At 41.8% G+C, this 17152-nt stretch overlaps 1 protein-coding gene across 1 annotated transcript in view; it reads left to right on the plus strand.

The window, feature by feature from the left end:
- The window catches only part of LOC122554151 (serine protease HTRA3), a 44624-nt gene extending 27738 nt beyond the window's left edge, over positions 1-16886 (plus strand). The window contains exons 7-9 of the mRNA XM_043698729.2: positions 1390-1447; positions 2433-2528; positions 13492-16886. Of these exons, the coding sequence (XP_043554664.2) occupies positions 1390-1447; positions 2433-2528; positions 13492-13660 (323 nt within the window). The 3' untranslated portion in view covers positions 13661-16886. The remainder of the gene's footprint in view (positions 1-1389; positions 1448-2432; positions 2529-13491) is intronic.
- The last annotated feature ends 266 nt before the right edge of the window (positions 16887-17152 follow it).

Here is a 17152-nt window from a genome sequence, read left to right on the forward strand (position 1 = left end):
TCTCCAAGGAATTTCTTAACGGGGGCGAGATGTGGAGATGGCTTTGGCACCAATGGTTTAGCAGTTGGGATAGTTCAACATTCAGAATTAGAGAAGTGCAGAGGCCCTGAATTGTAGGGACTGAGGAAGTTACAGAGATATGTAAACAATAATGAGAATTTTAAGTTTCATGCAGGTAAAGTGTTTCTCATATTTGGGAGTCTGGAACCAGGGGGCAGAGTTTAAAAACAAAACTGATATCGCTTGGGTCAGAGATTGGGAGAATGCCTCTTCTCCTCAGGCTTGGGAACATTGGAGTTCTTTGCCACAATGGGCTGTGGAGGCTCAGTCTTTGATTGTTATAAGTAGAGATTGATAGATTTCTTAAACAAGGTTATCAGGAGGGGTTGAATAAAAGGTTTGAACAGCCATGACTGTATTGAATGGTGGGGCAGATTTGATGGGCTGAATGACTTACTGATGTTCCTGTGAAGCAATACTTAAACTTGCTGACCTGCACCGACTGCTGATAAGGTGGTGGTGCTAGTTACTACTTTGGCAGCAGAAATTCCAGTTTATTGAGGATAGAACATGGGATACTAGGCAGAAGTGCATTGGAATTCTAGAGTGAAGTAGGATGATTCTCCAGAGATGGAAATAGGCGGCTGTCGTGATGGTGTTGGAGGCTCGAATATGTTACCAAAGGTGTGTACTGACCACTGCCAGGAATATGATAGAATAAACGACTTAAGTGTCAGAGCTTTACCAATTCAGGCAGATGAAGATTGTTCCATCAGACGCCTGATTTGTGCCTTGTAGATGGTGGTGGTCAGGCTTTGGGGAGGCAAGAAATTAAGTTGCCCTCCACAGAACACTCCATCTCTAACCTACTCCACTGCAGCAGTGACCTCCACATTTGGACATCCGTGAGTCAGCATTCCAATTGTCATACGTGGAACTTCCCAAGCAGCTGCAGGGCCACAGTTTAGAAGGAGCATTGACCAACAGGGTGTTGATAGTGGGTGATTCCAGTGGAGGGAACTGGTGGACAGAAAGTTACTTTTAGCGTTGCAGCCTGCCTTTGTGTGTCCTGATACTGATTAACAGGATGCTTTTCAGCCCCAGTGATGGTATCAGTGTGTTCAGGAGCTAGAATCCGTAGTGGAGGAATGCCACCCCTGTTGGTACCAGGTTGGTAGCTCAGTATATTAAGAAGAAAAGGAAGCAGCAAAACGAGAAAATTTGGAAAGCCAGTGCCAGCACCAGGCTGGAATCCTCAAAACAGAACTATGTATTAACAATGTAGATGATAATCACCATAAAGATAGTTATTTAACATATAAATTGATTGCCATATTATTAGTCTAGAGAGACTACAATTGATTTTTTTTTTCTTTGTGCTTAATAAAGATGTTACAGGTATGAAAAAGCGTTTCATTGGAGTGAGGATGCTGACCATAACTCCTGTGTAAGTTTATGTTTTTTTAATGCTGCTTTTCAAAACACTTCTTCTGTCTAGATCTGAGAGCAGTTGATGATTCTTTTTTAAACAAGCACCTCCCAGCTTACAGTGCAGAATGAGGAGCTAGCGCACCATGTGCAAGCAGAGATTAGAATGGCGTCCAGAGCTCTTTCTACATCATGTGACCCTGACGTGCATCACTCCAGCAGCTCCCTTCCTGCTTGACTGTGAGCTTTGTTGTCAATTGGAATGGGTGGGCAACCATTTGTATCATAGCAGTTCTACTTCACACCCAGTTTTGGTCCCAGATAGGTGAGAAATCATCAGGCAAGAGAGGTGCTACAACATGGCAGTATTCGGCCTGGGAAATTCAAACTCCCGGCGTCATCTGCAAGTCCCTGGTCAGTTTCCCAGTGGAATAAAGGAGGAAGTGGCAGCTCGCAGGGATTACCAGGAGGTGGCAGGGAGGAGATTTCAAAAAGACCTAGCAGTTGGCTGTTATGGTGGAGGATGCAAGTTGCAACCTACATTGGGGGTTGGTGTCCTTAATGTTTTGTCACAGTGCCAAGTGCTGTTTATCTTAGCCCCACAGTAGAAATCAAAAAGATGTTAAAAGATTTACTATTTTTGGCCTCTTCTCGTCCTTCCTCCCTCTTCCTGTTTCATTGACCTGATTGGGAAGCAACATTAGCTTTCCAAACTGTTTATATCCACTTGTCCTTAAAATCATAGCCCGGAGGATCAGTGCAAACTATCACCAGGAATCTCTGTCATGTTGTGACGACCATCAGATGGTGGTAATATGGTGCAAATTATGTTCATGTTTGTATATTGTTCACACTTGTGGTACGATGAATTATGTTAAAAGAATTTCATCAGCAATTTTGAATATTTATGCTGACAGCATCTATTCTGTTAAATTATTTTGATGTAAATGGTTTCGTGTTTAACCAATTTCTTGTTAAAGGCCTGCTTTTCTGTTCTTTCCCAGCTTAATAGAAGAACTGAAACAACGAAACCCTGATTTTCCTGATATAAATGCTGGCATTTATGTACACGAAGTGATCCCGGATTCACCAGCGTTCAGGTAAGCTCCATCCTTTTCAAAACGATACACAAGTAACCTTCAATAATGGTTTATAAAATAAATGGGTGCAAGAGAGGTTCAGATTTGTTGAGCAATGCATAAATACAAAGGGAATGTCGCTGATTATGTTCTTTGACTTGGGTTTGTGATATGTGATATGTGGGATGTTTGTGACCATTTGACAGAATAATCTGAATATTCTTGGTCATAGTCTCCTGTGTGTTAAACGCAATTTAACATCTCCATCAAAAACCTCCTTCCTCCTTCAGTGTTCAAAACAGCTGGTCTAGAGATTAGCTTGGACACTAATTGAGAGTGATGTCTGTTGTTCATTGTCATTTTGTTTTCCAAATCAGGAGCATCGTCCTCATGTTGACAGTTTATTGTAAAGTTTTGGCTCATGCTTATTTCCTGCCTGCAGATTAGTTATTTGAGGGAGTTAACATTTGACTGCTCGATTATGTATTATTTCTAATGTTGTCAAGGCCTAATCTTGTATCATTGATAAACTTGTACATTCTTGTGTGGAACTAGAGAATCATAGAATGAATCGAGCACAGAAGGAGCCCATTTGGTCCACTGTATCTCCATGCTCTCTGCAAGAGCAGTTTAATTATGTGCCTTTTTTCCTGTTCAGCCAATTAACCAATTCTCTTTGAAAGCCATAATTGAATTAGCCTGCTGCAGACCCTCAGGAGTACATCCAGTCCTAATCGTTTTCTGCATTTCTTTTCCTCATTTTGCTATTGCTTCTATTGCCAATCACGTTAAATTTGTCTCCTTTGGTTCTCGATCCTTCTCCAAGTGGGAACATATTTTCCCAATCTACTGCCCTGCTGATCTGAAATAGTTCTATCAATATCACCTCGACCTTCTCCAAGAAGAATAGTCCTAGCTTCTCCAATCTATCTACATAACGGAGGTTCCTCCTCCCTGAAACTGTTCTTGAGGCTTTTCTGCGCCCTCTTATGCATTTTTGACCTCGCTGTTACTCAGAACTGGGCACTTTTCACCCATTGAGGCCAAACCATTGTCTTATAGAAGTTTATCATTATTTCCTTGCTTTTAAATGCACACAGCATTCGCAACGAGGTTGATCATTTGAAGGCACAAACAGAGGTAACTGGATATGATTTCATTAACATTACAGAGATGTGGCTATATCCAAGGATATTTGTCATGTAGGAATGATATGCAAAAAAAGAAAAAGCAAGTGTGGGTTAGTAATCTTAGTAATGAAGATCAGTACACTAGTGAGAGATTTCAGATCGAGAAAGCTGGGTTTAGGATCCGTTTAGGTGGAGATGAGAAATAATGAGGGATGCAAACACTCGTGCAAATATTTTGTGGGCCACCAAACAATAGTTGCAACGTTGGGCATAGTATAAGTTAATAAATAGAGATGCTACTAATGTAGGTAATACAGTGATAATGGTCACCTTCAATTTGCGTGTATTCTGGGTAAATCTAATCAGCACCAATACAGTGGAGAACAAATTCCTGGAGTGTGCACAGGTTGGTTTTGGGAACAGATGTTGAAGACCAACTAGGGATCAGGCTATTTTAGATTCTGTATTATGTGATGATTTGAAGGACTAATTAATAACTCCATAAAGAAGCCTTTGGGAAGTAACGACCATAATATGATTGAATTAAGTTCAGATTTATACTAAGTTTGAATGTGCTGAGATTCATTCTGAAACTAGGATCTTAAATCAAAACCAGGAAAACTATCCAGGTATGAGGTGCAAGTTGGCTATGGTAGATTTGGCAAAGTCACCAAAAGATTTGATGATGGACAGACCAGGGTTCCTATTTAAATGTGTCAGTATGCAAATTGGGAGTAGCAGTAGATCATTCAACCCCCTCAGTCCTTCTCCACCATACAATAAGATCCTGATCTGATGACTTGACATTTCTGCCTACCCCTAATAACTTTTCACCCCAAGCTTGTCAAGATTCTACCCTGATGAAGAGGTTATGCTCGAAACATCAAATCTCCTGCTCCTCAGATGCTGCCTGACTGGCTGGCTGTGCTTTTCCAGCGCCACACCTTTTGACTCTGATCTCAAGGCATCCTCACTTTTTTTTGTCCAAGAATCCATCTACCTCTGCCTTACAAATGTACAAGGAATGTCTTCCATCACCATTTTGAGGAATGGAGTTCCGAAGACTCCCAACACTTTGGAAGAAAGTCATTTCTCCTTATGTCTGTCTTAAATGGTCGATCACTAATTTTTAATAGTGAGCCCCTCAATCTACATTATTGCACAAGAGAAAACATCCAATTTACACTCATGCTGCCAAGACTCCAGTTCTTGTGTGTTTCAATCTAGTCAGCTCTTCCAAATGCCAACAGATAAAGTGACCACTCCAACCTTTTCTCACAAGACAACAAACCCATTCTAGGAATGAGTCCAGTAAAACCTTCTCTGAAATGCTTCCACTGCATTTGCATTCTTCCTTTTTAAGTAAGGATACCAGGATGTAATCTCACCCGTGCCCTGTACAAATGAAGCATAACCACCCTAGTTTTGTGTTTGATTACTCTCGCAATAAATGATAACATTCTATTAATAGTCCTGATTACTTGTTGAACCTACATACCAATGTTTTGTAATTCATATGCTAGAGTTCTGCAATACCTCACCATTTAGACAATGCTTTTTAGTTTATTCTTTCTACCAAAGTAGACAGTTTTCCCACATTATACTCCATTTGTCAGATCTCTGCCCATTCACTTAACCAATCTCGATTCCTTTGCAGCTACCTTATGTCATCTTCACAACTAACTTTCCTACATATCTTAGTGTCATCTGCAAATTTAGCATTGAGATCTTCACCTCTGTCATCTAAATCATTAATATAAACTGTAAAAGGTTGAGGCCCAGCCCTGATCCTGCAATCATTTCATCTTGCCTATCTGAAAATTATCAATTTAAACCTACTTCCTGTTCCATGTTAGCTAGTGAATTGTCTATCAGTGCAAATGTATTGCCCCTACACCGTGAACTACTCTCAGCTACCTCCGGGTCTGTGATGGAGAGGACTTGGTGTCGTCATCCAGCACTGAAGATTTTATCCAGTGGTTTGACTTGAAAATCATTTAGACTGACTCCCTGATCTGTGAAATATTGACAGAAACAGCTTTCTAAAATACTTGAAAGAAAGATGATATCTGAACATTTGCAAGGGTTTGGTTCTCTCTGTGGTAATATACTGTTAATATACTGTAAAAGTTTGTAAATGTGTCTCAACTTGTTAATCTGTTAAAAATAAATTGTTTGATCACTGTTCATATCTATCCCATCAGTACAAATAAAATCCAGATTCATAAGGTGATGATTCTTAGCAACCCAAATCCTTGAAGAAATAAATTAATATTTGAATCACTAAATATATTTTTGATAGATAAGGTCCATTTGTTAATAATGCAATTGTAGTATTGGTGTGAAACATTTGCACTTTTTTTATTTGCACTTGCGTTAAGTTTCTAATTGTCTAGCCTTTGACCCACCATTCAGCATGTGTTTGTTTGTTTTTTTTTGCAGCACAACCACAAACATAACATCCACCCTCAATGTCCTAGTTCCCATTTAAAACCCATACTGTCTCTCTCTCACTGACCATTCCCCTAGAATGGCTGTCAAATGTTCAGTACCATTCGTAACTCGTTAGATACTGAAGTAGTCCATATCCAGCAGGACCAGGTCAATATCTAGGTTTGGACTGATATGTGGCTAATAACAGCCATAGAAATACGAGGCATTGATGATCTTCAGTAAGAGGCAATCCAACCTTTGTCCTTCACACTCAATGGCATTACCATTACTGACCCCTCTTTCCCCCTCTTCCCCCCCCAACCCCAGTGTCAACATTCTCTGACCAGAAGCTTATCTGGACTAGATGTATAAATACAGATGGCTACAAGAACTGTTCAGAATACAAAAGCAAGTACAGGTACACAATCCTTCATCTGGAATTTTGAAAAGCTCTGAAATCCGAAGTTTTTCTCAGTTTTTTTTCTCGTAACAAAGTTGTTTGGCATGCAAACAGTTAACCCAACTCCACACCCACTTGACCCAGGCCACTCAGATGTGACTTGGTGGCATGGCCCAGCACTGGCAGGCAACTGTTCTGTCTCCGGGCTCGTAGTCGGCTGTTCAGTAAGATTTTTAAAACATTTCACCGGTAAACTGTCACTTATTCCGAAATCCGAAAAATTCAGAAAACTAGCTGGCCCCGAGTGTTTCGGATAAAGGATTGTGTACCTGTATCTCACCCCCTGAATCCCCAAAGCCTGTCCACCACATATAAGTCAAGAGTGTGATGGAATATTTCTCACTTAAGTCAATGAGTACAGCTCTGACGAAACATAAAGTTGGTATCATCCAGGTCAAACAGTCCACTTGATTGTACCATATCCAAAAACATTCACTTCCTCCACCACTGACACACAGGAGCAGCAATGTGTGTCACCTATAAATTACACTACAGATATGCATCAAGGCTTCTTAGACAGCAGCTACCAAACTCATGGCTACTTGCATTTGAAAGCTAAGGGTGACATAATAAAATGTATGAGCACACCACTATTTGAAAGTTCCCCTCCAAATCAGTCATCGTCGTGACTTAGAAATATACAGAGGAACCTCGATCATCCGAACGAGATGGGCAGGCACTACTTCTTTTGGATAACTGATTATTCGGATGACTGATTCAATGCTCCTCCTCTGGGGCTGGGAGTTTTCTGAAGTTTCCTTTTTCCTTGCACCCCCTCTCTGCCTCAGGGTTTGTTTCTGAGTGGACACATTCTTGTGTGTAAGGGACCTGCAGCATTGCTGAAGTCTCCCGCAACACCCCCCTCCCCACTCCCATTAGTTCAATGGGATTAATACAGCGAGCACTTGCTAAGTCTGCTCCCCATTCAGGAGACGAGGCAGCAGCACACGTGTGCCCCCACCCACTGTCCACTTCCCCACCAATCGCACCACAGCCCCCTGTCTAACCCTGCCACACTGCTCCCCCTTGCGCCCCTGCCCCCATCAGCCGCCCCCCCCCCATCCACCCCAACCTCATCCCCCTCCCCTGCCCAGAGCAGAGGGCGTGGACACCAACAGTAAGACTGCTGATGCCTTTTGGGGGACGAATCTCAAAATAGCACAAACACACCTGCAGCCCCACAACACAACGTTTTGACAGGTTCCACCTTTGCCCTGAACAGGACAATGTTGGAGGGATTATCTGGGGAAGGTGGGTTTAAGATACACCCCTGTGTAGAACTCCAGGGAAAGTGTGTGTGTGTGGGGGAGAGAGAGAGAGAGATCAGTCATGTGGAGACGGTGCCTGGGCTCCCATCGATGTCCAGGACTGTTCTCTGCAGTATTTCAGTAAGCTGAGTTCAATATTAATCATTGTAAACAATTTTAAAAATTGTAAACAAAAGACGCGATCAATGTTGGTAACACCTCTTTACTGTAATGTTTCTGTCGGGACTTTGAGATATTCTTCGGATAATTCGAAATTCAGATAATCAAGGTTCCTCTGTATTACCATTCTTTCACTGTCACTGGGTCAAAACTCTGTACTGCCTCCTTAACAGCCATTGTATGTAATTGTATCAAATGGATTGCAGTGATTCAAGCTTGCAGCTTCCACCATCTTCTCCAGGGGCATTTAGGGATGGATAGTAAATGCTGACCCAGCTGTAAAGCTCACACCCCTGAATGAATACTTTTTCAAAAAGTTCTACTTGTTAAGTCTAAGACACAGGCTTGAATGAATATGGGTAATGACTAATTTCACCCTCCACTGCCAGACCTGGCCGGATTACACAAAGCAATACCAGCCCCTGCTCTCATCTGTTTACAGTTCTAGGATGATCTTGAATTGGAAAAGTAAGCCAATGCTTCTTTTCTCTAATGCAATCCATTCTTAAACCTCTCTCACCTACCCGCAAATCCAATGAGAATTGTGAGCAGTTCATGGATTTCTCTGTCACTTAGTTTGAAAACAACTGACCATCGACCTCCATTATGTTCATCCCTTCATTTAGCCCAATGGGTCAGTCACCTCCTAAAGCTTGTTCCATTTCAAACCCTGGACTTGTTTCCTTCTCTTGTATCTCTCCTACCTTCATTCATGTCTTGTCTGAGCTACTCTGCTCTTGTGGGCGGCACGGTGGCTCAGTGGTTAGCACTGCTGCCTCTCAGCGCTACAGACCCGCCTCTGGCAACTGCGTGTGGAGTTTGTATATTCTCCCTGTGTCTGCGTGGGTTTCCTCCGGGTATTCCGGTTTCCTCCCACAGTCCAAAGATGTGCAGGTCAGGTGAATTGGGCATGCTAAATTGCCCATAGTGTTAGGTGGATTAGTCAGCAGTAAAAATGTAGAGAGGTGGGTTGCTCTTTGGAGGGTCGATGTGGACTTGTTGGGCCGAAGGGCCTGTTTCCACATTGTGCGGAATCTAATCTACTCTTGACTGAGACCCACCAACTGCTCACTCAACACTACTTCACTCCAACCCCTTGTCCTCATCAGTTTCCTTGCAGCCTTTGACATAGTGATATCAACTATGGGACTGCTCTCACTGATTTCATTTTTAATGTGTCTACCCTTGGCCGGAGTGGCACTATCAATGACTTCTCCCATTCCCTCACATTTACCCTTGGTGACTGCCATGGATCACTCACTTTGGGTCCTCCAATTTCTTATTGAAATGCTACTCCTCAGTAATATAATCCAAATACAGTGTCACTTTCACAACAACACTGACACGCAGCTCTACGTTGCCACAATTGTTCTTGATTCTTCGACTATCTGTAAATTGCGAGACTGATTATCTGATCTCCAGTATTGCATGAGCAAAACTTCCCTCCAATTAAAGACAAGAATTGGGATTTCTAATCTTATTTCTCTGCTTCCCCCTCGAAGGCTTGGGCAGCCCCAGACACTGGGGAAGATTTCCAGCCAAGAGACTGGAATTTCACATCTGCATGATTTTCACTTTGATATTTTTAATGTCTCCCCTATCATCAAGACCCAAAATTTGTCTTTTTGTTTGAAAAACACAAACACATGCTAGCTCTTGGTCTGTGAGTAAGTGCAATTCCAAACATTGAGCTCAATATTTCAAAAGGAACAAATTTAGGAGAGGTTAGGGACAGAGGTTCTGCCAGAATTACATTGGCCAATGAAAAATCAGCTTTTGTGCAGCAGCTAAGGAGTTGTCTGGCTTGATAGTACATAGGGGAGAGAGAAGTATTTAACAACAGGAAATTGTTAGAGTGACAAATAATTGATAGTCAATCTGCATCAGCATGTGGAATTTCAAAAATGTGCCTAATGCCTGAAAGGCTATACGTGAAACTGAACAGGTCAAGGGCATTGAAGTAACCAGGAGAGCAAGGTCTGTAACTTGCATGCATAACTCATTTGGGAGAAGAAACAAACCGCAATATCATGTAATTTCTGACCACACGTTCCCCTGAATCAAGGGAGTGTTAATATCTACATTTTACCATTCCTGTTACCATTGAGGTTAAATTGCTTCTGCATTTCTTTCAGCCTTTCACTAGGTATCAGTATTTTCCAAATCTTACATGAAACTCTCAAATATAAACGAGATTTAAACTACTTCAGTGTACAAGGAGGGACATATATTGAAGCTGATTGATTGATTAATTTGTTCACTAAAGTTGATGGTTAGATAAAGGGAATGGAGTCATGGCAGCTAAATTTACAGACCACACCAAGATGGGTAGAAAAGCATTTTGTAAAGAAATAGAAACAAAAGTCTGGCAGATGGAGTTTAATGTAATAAAAGTTTGACAGGAAGAATTAAAAATTGCTATTATTGAAGTGGAGAATGACTGCAGAAATCTCAAATACAGAGATGTAACTCATTAATTAGAACAAGTTAGTATGCAGGTACAGCACATAATCAGAGAAAGCGGATGGGATACTATCTTTTAGTATGAAAGAAATTGAACAGTCATTGGTGAGACCATATCTCAAATATGGTGTGTAGTGTTGGTCTCCTTGTTTAAGGAAGGATGTAAGGATTGAAGGCAGCTCAGAGCAACTTTACTAGATTGATACTTGAAATGACTGAGTTGTCTTATAAGGAAAGTTTGGACAGGCTAGGTTTGTTTCCATTGAGGTTAGAATGAGGGGTGACTTGATTGAAGTGTATAAGATCCTGACAAGGTGGACTTGGAAAGCATTTAACAATCTGATCTCCTTATGTTGAATTAGGCAGCATAAGACCTTAAGAGATTTACTGTCAATCTCTAGTTTAGTATAAATGCCAATTTCCAGCTTTCTATTCTGGACCTTGTCCCTGTCCAGAAGCCAACTCCCGACTGCAGAAGAGGCCAGCTGTGTTTTTAAAAGCCTAACGTGGCTGGGATTTAACACAGACTGAAAGATCATTCAGGCAGCCAACTTTTAAAAAATATTTTAACCTATTTTTCTAATCAACTTGTTCAGAGATGTTATTACACACCTCTGAAGTAGGTGGGACTTGCACCTGGGCCTCTTGGCCCACAGATAGGGACACTACCATACACTACAAGAAGCCTGAATTAAATTCAAATTTCACCATCTACCAAGTGGTCTTCAAACCCATGCCTTCAGAACTTTAACCTGGGTCTCTGGGTTTCTAGTCCAGTGATATTATTTTTAAAATGTAATCTATTTTTCTAATCGCCCTGTTCAGAGATGTAATTACCCACCTCCAGAGTAGGTGTGATTTGACCCTTGACCCTTGGCCTCCTAGTCTGGTGAAAGGACACTAAAAGTTCCACAAGCATCGTTTGCTCACAATCAACTCTGGAACTGTTCAGTTTCACCCTTAAAAGGCCCCACATTTCTAACACTAACAGAAGGAATGTTTCCTCTTGTAGATCAGTCCAGGACCAGGGGACACTCTCTTTTAAAATTAGACATCACCTTTTCAAGATAGAGGAGACCCTTTTTCTCCTTTCAAAGGGTTGTGGACCATTGGATCTCTATCTCAAGAAGGCAGTGGTGGGCTTATTGAAAGTTTAAGACCAAGATGGATAGATTCTTGATAGGCAGTGGCATCTAGGGTTATTAGGGAGTGGGCTTGATGGACTGAATAGTTTTCTTCTATTCATAGAGTCCGACAGCATGAAGACAGGGCCTTAAACCCAAGCTGGTCCACGCTGACCAAAATGTCCACCATGTTAACCTCATTTCCCTGCACTTGGCCCACATCCTTCTCAACCTTTCCTTTCGGTGTATTTGTCCAAATACCTCTTAAATGTTGTTAATATACCTCAACCACGTCCACTAGCAGATCATTCCATATGCATACCATCCTGTGTTTAAAAAAAAAGTTGCCCCTCAAGTTCCCTTTTATTCTTTCCCTTCTAAATTGATGTCATCAATTTCCCCAACCATGGGAAAAAGACTGAGTGCATTCACCCTATCCATACCTCTTTGTTTTATACACCTCTGTAAGATTCCCCCTCAGTCTCCTACACTCTAAAGAGAAGAGTCCTGGCCTGTCCAACCTCTCCATATAACTCAGATCATTGAGTCTTGGCAACATCCTTTGTAAATTTCTTCTGCACTCTTTCCAGTTTAATAACATGCTTCTTATAACAAGGTGATGGAAACTATTGTTTTATGTATGCATGCATATTTAGGAGTGATTGTACCCTATAGTTAGATTATCCAACAGACCAATGATGTTAACTATTTTCAGTGTCCAATTATATTAATAATTTAAGGAGAAACATTGCAAAATTTAAATGTTGAAGTCATAAGAAGATCACAGTGCAACAATCAAGCTGTCAACATTCCAAACCTCCACAATGTTGTTGAATCTGCATGAAAGATTTGAAACATTATAAGCAATTTTATACATTTTAAAGATAGTGACAGGACATCTGACCATAAGGTTTAATCAAAATATGGGCCTCGATATTAATGAGGTCGGAGGAAGGAACTGTAGTAGTCAGAGGAAAACCTGTGCGATAGGGAGGTTTTGATTGGTGGAGTTTTTTTTTTGGGCTCCTGCTTGATGATAGCACGCATGGATAGCTGGTGGGTAGTAGGAGGACAGGTAATGGCCCGGAGCATGCAGTACAGGGCAAAGGCTCCGGGCTGCATGTGGTCCGAGCTAGTGTGTGAGTGCAGCGAGCGAATATAGCCAAGGCCACCAATGAGAAGGGAGCTAGGGAAGTCAGCTAATTGGAGGGCAGCAAGAGATCACTTGTCCCATCGTATCGATTCCAGATGTGCTGCCAGGAATCTCAGCAGATGGGTTTTAGAGTCATAGAGCTGTGCAGCATGGAAATCAGACTCTTTGGCCCAATTTGTCCATGCGGACCAGATATCCTAAATTAATTTAGTCCCATTTGCCAGTACTTGTCCGTTTCCGTCTAAACCCTTCCTATTCATATACCCACTCAGATGCCATTTAAATGTTCTGTTCATTTTACTGTGGAATATTAGCCAGGCCTCTGCCTTATTTTCAGGCTGATTTGTGTCTCTTTAAATTGTAAAGAGATAGTGACTGGCTTAAGTTGCTCAGTCCTAATTTTAACTTTTAATCCATCAAACTTTCCGTGTCTGTCGGGCCTGGTGGTTGGGTGTTAAAATCAAGGTCCTGGAGTCCGTTGTTCTTTTTGGGTGCAGTGTTGATTCTGGGAGCCTCCTGGTTGTACAGGATTAAATCAGTAACAGACACCAGAGCAATCCAGGTACCCACTGACCAAACTGAAACAACAATAATGTTCAAGCAGAGGACAAACTCTGCCCAGCAATGGAGTAATGCAGCAGAAACTGCATATAATGATTGGAGAGATGCTGCTGTCCAGAATTACCTTCATATACAGTGAATATATTTTACAATAAAACATCTTGTACCTACTGAAGTAATTTTCACATTAGCGTTATCATTATTTTGATATTTATCCACTTTCTTACCTGTAGGGGCGGAATCCAGGATGGAGATGTTATTGTCAAAGTAAACGGAGTTCCCTTAAAGACAACCAATGATTTGCAAGAAGCTGTGAAGAATGAGTTCCCTCTGCTGCTTGAAGTCCGCCGAGGAAATGATGACATACTTTTTAACATTGAACCTGATTTAGTTAACAACTGAAATGCAGCCATCATAATTAACCCTTTCCAGCCTGGGATATTCCCCATTGCTGTTTCCCCTTTTAAGGACCAATCAAGCAGCTGGAACAGATGGCACAGTGGAGTAAGGTAGTTGTTTGTGATGTTGCCGGTCACCTTTAGGTGATACCCATCCCCCTCCACATTACATCCCACTTGTGAGCCCCTGTTAAAAGCCTTTTTTTTCCCCTTTGCCCCACTGCCCATCCCACGTTGAAATCTTTAGCACTTAAAACTGATAAATGCTATTGGACTCTGCCTTTTGAGGATGTAATTTTATTTCACACTTGTTTGAATTATGAGAGACATGGGAACTTTTTAATCCGAGGTTAAAAGGGCTGATTTGGACTGGGTGGGAGGCTAAAGAATTAAAGTATAATTTCATGTCATCCTGTCCCCTTCTAGTTTTGACAGAGGTGAGATGAGGGGTGGGCCAACTCTTAGGAGGAAGGTTTACAATTTAACCATAATGAAGCTTCATACCAATCCACAACTCTGACAGGCTGGAATTTCCAGTGTGTTGAGAAATCCAGCAACTCTAGGAAGGGGAAGATGATGGATTCCAGGAGGTCAGTATCTTGCTGCTTAGCTGCTGGATCCTGCATTCCTGCCTTATCAACTCCCTGTAATCTGACATCTTGCTCCTCTGACCCTTCTGATGTCTCCCCCAGACCACCTCCACAAAAGCTTTTGACTCTGCCTACCCCCATTCCCTGAGATTTGAAATCTGACAACTCTGATCCCACTCCAGCCTGCACTTTCACAGATTTCTGATCCCTTCAGCCAGCCTGTACCACCTCTCATAGAATTCCTACAGTGTGGAAACAAGCCCTTTGGCCCAGCAAGTCACCACCAACGCTCTGAAGAATATCCCATCCAGACCCATTCCCCTATTACTCTACATTTACCCCTGACTAATGCACCTAACCTATACATCCCTGGACACTATGGGCAATTTAGCATGGCCAATTCACCTAACCTGCACATCTTTGGATTATGGGAGGAAACCCACGCAGACACGATGAGAATGTACAAACTCCATACAGATAGTCGCCCAAAGCTGGAATTGAACCCGAGTCCCTAGTGCTGTGAGGCAGCAGTGCTAACCACTGACCCACCATGATGCCCATTTCTCCCAGCCTGTCCTGTCTCTATTCCATCCTATAGCCTGGTGCTGAAGTCCTACCTGCCAGGCAACCAAGCCAGCCTCTTAAAATCTGGAAACATTCTGTGTGTGTGTGTGTGTGTGTGTGTGAAACCCAGTTAATGTTTCAGATTGAGCGCTTTTGTGAGAGGTTAAAGGCCATTGATATGAAACAATAACTCTGGTTCTCGCTTCAGATGCTGCCCGAGTTGCTAAGTATTTCCAGCATTGTTACTTCTTTGAAAATTTTCCAGTTCCTAGCATCCTTAGAGCCTCTTAACCCATCAAGCTGCAGTCAGGAAATGTTAAGGAAAAAAATTCATAACATCCTTTGGTCAAATTTGGCAGTGCCTGAGGGAAAGCTCTTCTTTCCAGGTTTTCCAGTCTCAATTTCCCCACTCACTCCTCACTTTGGAGTAAAAATGAACCCTTTAGGTTAAATGTTCAGGACAAGTTTTGTTGTTTAGTGCAGTAGACCTGCTTTTGCATATCAGATTTTTTTCTGTAGAACTGCATCAGGCTTGTTCAATATTTATTGCTGAAATTGGGATGGAGGGAACTTAAAACAAGAGCAGTCATCAGCCCTCTTTCAGATCACCCTGTCTTCATTTTGTGCCCTTTTATAATCTGTTCCTTTAAGCAGTATATCCACAGAATTTTCTTTACTCAGCGAGTCGTGAGTTCATGGAATGCCCTGCCAGTAGCAGTGGTGGACTCTCCCTCTTTATGGGCATTTAAACAGGCATTGGATAGGCATATGGAGATTAGTGGGCTAGTGTAGGTTAGGTGGGCTTGGATCGACGCAACATCGAGGGCCAAAGGGCCTGTACTGCGCTGTATTTTTCTATGTTCTAGAATTGAAGCGAGGTCTTTCAATACCAACACAATTCAAGCCAATTACACCATCAGAATCTGTTCAACAGGTTTAGTTGAAGACATAGAGGAGTGTAGTGAGGGCGACCCCACCACCCCCAGCAATCTTGCCAGGAGATGGATTGCAGATCAGAGGATGCCCCAGTTTGAAAATATTACTTTACATTTTCTTGTGGACCAAGAGAAGGCTTCTCTAAGCTTCACGATGAAGCCTTATTCTCCTTTGTCTCTGAATTTTCCATCTTCACTCCAATCGTGAAGGACCCTACTCATAATTTTCCCTCCAGTCACCCGAATCGAGACCGACATTCCCTGTAATTTTCTTTTCTCCCACTATGCAGACCTCTGTGGTCTGTGACTGGCGGTGGCTTCTGCAAGTGGTTGGTGCTGAGTGGCCGGTGTGGAACCTCCCAGCAGCAGCCTCGCAGCTTTGAGAGAATGTGGCTCCCAATTGACCTATGGCCTATGAACAAAGCACCCAAACCAATTGTCTATTCCACCAACAGCCAGGGACCATTTTCCATGCCAATCCCTTGCCTACTGGATTCCTGCTGCCAAAATGCCACCCTTGCCCACTGGTCAAATTACAGAACTGACTCCGTTTAGTTTGGGCTCTGGGACATTTTATGGAAGTAAAAAGCCCTGGCAATTTGGGTATGCTATCCACTTTAGGACTCCCACATACTCTACCTGCTGTCGCTTTGAAATTTTACTCTATATCAACAATTCCTCAGGAAGAATAATTAGAAGTTGAATTTTTTTTTGTGTGTGCAGTTATGCTGCCAAAAAGTCTGGTTGGGGCAATTTTGGAATAATAGTCATGCACTAAACTCATGCAGGCTGCAAAGGGTTAAAACTGTACTTCCTCAGGCAAATCGTACATTTGAAAAATACATTTTATTAAATGTTCCTTATGAATATGCAGCATTTTATACCGATTGTGCCAACAGAGTTATTAACAATTTTATACACAAAATGCCATTTAAAAGCGTGAAGAATTGGTAATCGTTCATGAATGAATGTCTGTTTTTGAATAATAATAGAAATACAATGAATAGTGCAGGTATATTTTCTGAAGTGACATGTTGTAAACAGATAACATGACAGGTTTACTTTGTCCTGGAGTAATTTACTTTGGGCCATTAAACTGCCACATGACTAAAACAGTGTTATAATATCATTAAGACCAAAACATGCCTTTTTTTTCTTTTTCTTTGATCCAGAAGTGTTATCTCACACAATGCCATCTTTCTGCTACCCAAATCACCATGACCTTTTTTCCCCTCGTTTGTTATTTTTTGTTATACCTAGCTGACCAAAATTTGGCTTTGTAGCGCCTATAGCTTCAGCACTAGGTCTGTTTAACTTAACCAAATAACTACTTCCTTAGCTTCTCTACTGCAACTATATCCAGTGCTGAATGAACAAAACATTCCACCAATTAAATAGTGAGAAAAC

The sequence above is a fragment of the Chiloscyllium plagiosum genome, unplaced genomic scaffold, assembly GCF_037043375.1.
Source record: "Chiloscyllium plagiosum isolate Xiang-an unplaced genomic scaffold, Cpla_swu_hap1 HiC_scaffold_1, whole genome shotgun sequence".
Taxonomy (NCBI): Eukaryota; Metazoa; Chordata; class Chondrichthyes; order Orectolobiformes; family Hemiscylliidae; genus Chiloscyllium; species Chiloscyllium plagiosum.